At 36.1% G+C, this 4,888-nt stretch overlaps 1 protein-coding gene across 1 annotated transcript; it reads left to right on the top strand.

Annotated features, from left to right (window-relative positions):
• The first annotated feature begins 4,226 nt into the window (after nt 1–4,226).
• Nucleotides 4,227–4,619, top strand: LOC113375683. The gene has a single exon (XM_026615618.1). The coding sequence runs from the start codon at nt 4,227–4,229 to the stop codon at nt 4,617–4,619; it is 393 nt and encodes a 130-aa protein (XP_026471403.1).
• The last annotated feature ends 269 nt before the right edge of the window (nt 4,620–4,888 follow it).

The following is a 4,888-nucleotide window of genomic DNA, read 5'->3' as shown; positions in this document are numbered from 1 at the left end:
TTCGCCAAAGGATCAGTTTTTCAAAAAGTTTTGAAATGAAAGGCAGCAAACTGATCGGCCTGTAAGATGAAACGAGATGAGGGTCCTTTCCTGGTTTAGTAATCAAAATGATTTTTGCCATTTTCCATGCCTGGGGAAAAGTTTTTAGCCTCAGTATTGAGTTATTATTATTATTATTGTAATCATTCTGATAGCTTTATCGGGTAATTTTTTCAACATTGTGATAGAAATTTCATCTGGCCCTGGAGATTTTCTTGCATTTGCTTTCAGGATTTGTTGCTTTACTTCATTCACTGTGAAACGTTTAACAGGCTGGGTTACAGTCGACGGCGAGTTCTGTAGAAACTCGGTGATAAACGTAGTATCATTTGGATCGCATGTACTCGGGTAGGGCTGAAAAGTTAGGCGTAAATGTTCGGCAAATTCATCAGTTTTTTCTTTAGGACTTCTTGCCCAAGAACCATCTGATTTTCTTAATGGTGGAATAGGTATAGTGGGTCGTTTTAGTTTTTCGGTCGCTCTCCAGAGAGAATAATTTGTATCACTGGTTCCTGAAAGATTATGCAGATAATTTTTGAAAGAATCATTTTTATAATTTATTATTAATGTTTTGAGATCCGTGCACGCTCTGTTAAATTTTTGTTTGTCTTTGGGTGATCTGGTAATTTGCTAAATTTTTCGTAGTTTTCTTTTATATGCTATAGTTTTTTTAATGTCAATTGGCAGGGAGTGGTCGTTTGAATGATCCATTTGAGGATTTGATGTCTTGGCTGCTTCAATAATTATATTTGTAAAGTTTTTTAGTTCATTATTCAAATCAGTTTTGCTTTTCCGACGAATATTACAAGATATATTGTCTTCTACCTCTCTTTGGAAAAGATTCCAATCTGTGAATTTATTTGTGATTGAACTTGAAATTTTGGCCGGTGTTTGAGTCGAGTATTGAAGAATTATAGGCGAGTGGTCAGAGTTTAGATCCAAGCTTGATTTTAATTCCATACAGTTTTTTTAAATGTTTCTTGTGATAAAAAAATCAATAAGATCTGAAATTTTGTTTAAATCACTTGGCCAGTAAGTGGGCTCACCCGTTGAAAATGCTCTGAGGTCATTATTACTAATTGCATTAAATAATTGTCGGCCTCTCGGGGTGATCAATCTCGACCCCCAGAATGTGTGTTTGGCATTAAAATCTCCGCCCGCAATGAACATATTTCCAAGGCTGTCGAAAAAATTTGAAAACTGATTTTCTGTAATTTTATGTTTCGGCGGACAGTAGATTGCCGACACAATGAGTTGGTGAGTCGGTGTTAAATGATTCCATCTCGTAATGTTTGATGTTAGCCCTGATGATAACTGCCGTACCGCCATGTGGTCTGCCATCAGGATGGTTAGTGTAGTATAGTCGGTAGTTTTGAAAACGTATGCTATGGTGTAAATCGGTGAAATGAGTTTCAGAAATTAACATAATGTCTATGTTATTGTTAGATAAAAAATATTTAAGTTCTTGGACATGATTGCTCAAGCCGTTCGAATTCCATAAGCAAATTTTTAGTTGTATAGACATTATTATTTGTTATTTTTTAAAATGGTCGTGAGTAAATTGAGCATTGTGCACATTTGTTTTGTCAATGTTTTTATCATATTTTTTAGTTCGGTAAAGTCGTTTGTTATATTATTTGTATTGTTATCAGTGTTATTACTGTGGCCAATGTTGTTGTTGTTTGTGTTCGTTGCGTCTTCGGGCTGTGTTGCGCTGTTTCTGGTAATGTTTACGAAAGTTAGTCCTGGTCTTAGGATAGGATTTGAAGTAGAGTTTAGAGTCGTTGCGGTTCTTTGTCGTAAAGGAGAATATTTTCTTTAGAATTGTTCTCCATAGATGCTAAAGCTTTTGTAGTTGGCGAGGTGATCCTCTCCACAAAGGGCACATTTGACATGATCGACATTTCACGCATCTTGTGGTGCGGTGGCAGTAATTTCTTGTATGGCCGTACCTTTGGCAGCGTGTACATTGAACGATTTCCAGATTGAATTTTACTTGAGAAGAACTGATCAGTTTTAGGCTATATTGTTTCGGGGCTTTGTCTTCGAGTAATTGCATGAGCGGCTTGATATCTCCTATTTCGTGGGTAAATATTGGAGGAGGTCTGCTGGGTTGCGTTTTTTCCTTTTGAGTTTCTGATGGTAAGGCGGTATTTTTGGCTAAAACTTCATAATAATTTTTTTGTGGGCGTCGGATTGAGCAAATAATCCTTGGAGGTCACTTTTTTTGCAGTGTCATTATTAGATAATGATTCACTTTGATGTCGTTTTTTATTTGTAGCAACTTTCCATTCTTGATTGCTGTCAAGATTTTGTGAACTGCATTTAATAGCGGACGGATTGGCTACCTGACAAGCAGCTGACGATTCGGTGTCTAACTCCATATTGTTTTCAATGTGATTCATATTTTGTTTATTATTTACAACGGACGATTTAGAAATCAGTCCCGAAGTAGAAGGTTCGCTGACTAATACCGCATTATTTTCAATGTTATTATTTTGCTTATAAGTTTCCAAGTGAAAATAGCCCTCACCCGCCATTGTTGCACCATACTTGCCCTATTACAGAGATTGTAATAAAAATTTATCATACAGAGATGTGACAACTGTTTGTGTTGCCATCTGTAATAAAACAAACGTAGTTTGTAAGATCTTGCTCACAACAGCTCATAGAACCCATTAGTTCTGATTGCTGTTCAAATAAAATTAAAAAAAAAAAAAAAATATTTTGCTTTGTGTGTTTAACAGTGAATTTTGGTACCTGCCTCGAAGATTCAGCAGAGTTCAGAGGTTGTTTATTGCATTTGTTAACGGACGGTTTGTGCGTTTGCCTCAGAGTGCCTCAGAAGTATCATAAAGTACTTTGTTCGTTTCCACTAGCGGTAGTGAACATTAAAGTTCTGTTATATTATTATTTTCTGATGGTTCTAACATACGATATTTACAAACTGTACGATTGTACAAAATGTATACCCTTACGGGTAACATTTGTTGTGACTTTTTAAAAAACTGCACTAATAATAGTGTATGTTTTTCTGAATACACTAGAACTAGATAATAACACTATTGCGTAATTTCACATAAACTATTCCACTTGTACACTTGACAATATTTACCGGGAGGTCTTACCTGCTCGGTAGCTGACGAGCGACTACAAAAGTAACTTTTGACATAAATTTTGACTGTAATATTTTTTAAAAATTCTAATGAATTTTTAACAATAAACTTTTTGCCGTGGAGCCGTAATATTTATTATGCTTTATAAGAACATGATATATGTTGTTAAAATAGTTTTATAACTAGTGGGGCGCATGGAATCGTGTCTTAAAGCAAATTGCTGAAACTTCTCGTACCAAAAATTAAATTTTTAAAAAAAGATTAAATATGTTTTAATAAGAAACAGGGTGGCTGAAATCCAAGAGATCACATCAGGAGCAAAGTGGAGTCATGTGGCATCTCCAGATAATCCGGCAAATTTAGTGTCTAGAGGAATGACGGTTCAGGAGATCACACAATCCAATTTATGGTAGAATGGGCCCTCATGGCTCTCACTACGAGATAGTAATTGGCCAGTAACGGAAGTAGTAAAAACATCTCCAATTCCAGAGCAAAAGGCAGTACTCCACATTAACACATGCACAAATAACACAGAATTTGCAACAACATACACAAATTTTTTTAAATTTTATAAATTAATACGTGTTGTAGCTTATTGCCTTAGAGTGAAAAAGAAATATAAAGGACGCGTTTTCTAGATAATGTTACAGCGCTAACTGTTGCTGAGTTAGAAAACGCTCACCAGATAATAATTAGACAAACGCAACGGTTTACAGGAGCGTCATTGAAAATCTTAGGAGCAAGGGCAGCTCGGAGTTTAAGACAGCTCAAGAGCTAAAACCATTAAATCCTTTTGTTGATGCGGGAGGACTTCTGCGAGTAGGTGGTAGATTGGAGAACTCACAGTTACCATAATCACAAAAACATCCAATAATTCTTCCAAGGAGACATTACATAACACGACTGCTGTTGCGACAGGAGCATGTAAGATTATTACATGTTGGCACTCAAGCCATCTTGATTAACATACGGCAAAAATATTGGCCTATAAATGGAAGTAACATCATTAAAGGAATAATCAAAGAGTGCACAATCTGTAGGCGCTTTCAAGCAGCACAAACTCAACAGCTGATGGGATCGTTACCTGTTGATCGAGTGACAAGTAAAAGACCGTTTCTTGCTGTAGGTGTGGATTATGCTGGTCCCATTGAGTTGAGAGCAAGCCGACTGCGCAAAGCACCAAGAATAAAAGCATTCATAGTGGTATACACTTGCATGTCCACTAAAACAGTACACTTAGACTTAGTCACGGAATTATCAACTGCAGCCTTTTTGGATTCATTGAAACGCTTCGTGTCACGAAGAGTTGTGTGCCAAACCATATACAGTGACAATGGAACCAACTTTGTAGGCGCCAGTAATGAATTAGATAGACTCTATAACTATTTCGAAAATAATATTAATAAGAAACAGCTCATTGAGAGTGTGCCAACCATTGGAATCACATGGAAATTTATACCGTGACATGCATCCCATTTTGGAGGACTATGGGAACGGAACATTAGAACAATGAAGCATTATTTAAATAGGGTTATTGGTTCAACCTGTTTAACTTATGAAGACTATTTAACATTCTTGAATCAAGTAGAAGCCATAATGAATTAAAGACCCATTATTCCATTAAATGATGATAGCACCGATTCTGTGTTTTTAACCCCTAGTCACTTTCTTATAAATGATATTATGACTGCTATTCCTGAACCCGTAGTAGATAGTACTGCTCTAAAAAATAA

Source organism: Ctenocephalides felis, unplaced genomic scaffold, assembly GCF_003426905.1.
Source record: "Ctenocephalides felis isolate EL2017-DRISC unplaced genomic scaffold, ASM342690v1 CF-g0.4_SCAFFOLD_01886, whole genome shotgun sequence".
In the NCBI taxonomy this organism is placed as follows: Eukaryota; Metazoa; Arthropoda; class Insecta; order Siphonaptera; family Pulicidae; genus Ctenocephalides; species Ctenocephalides felis.
The sequence above is the reverse complement of the archived record's forward strand: the minus strand, read 5'-3'. Positions and strand labels throughout refer to the sequence as shown.

Coding starts and splice junctions, on each gene's coding strand:
- LOC113375683 (XM_026615618.1), top strand. CDS start 4,227: ATGGGATCGTTACCTGTTGATCGAGTGACAAGTAAAAGACCGTTTCTT.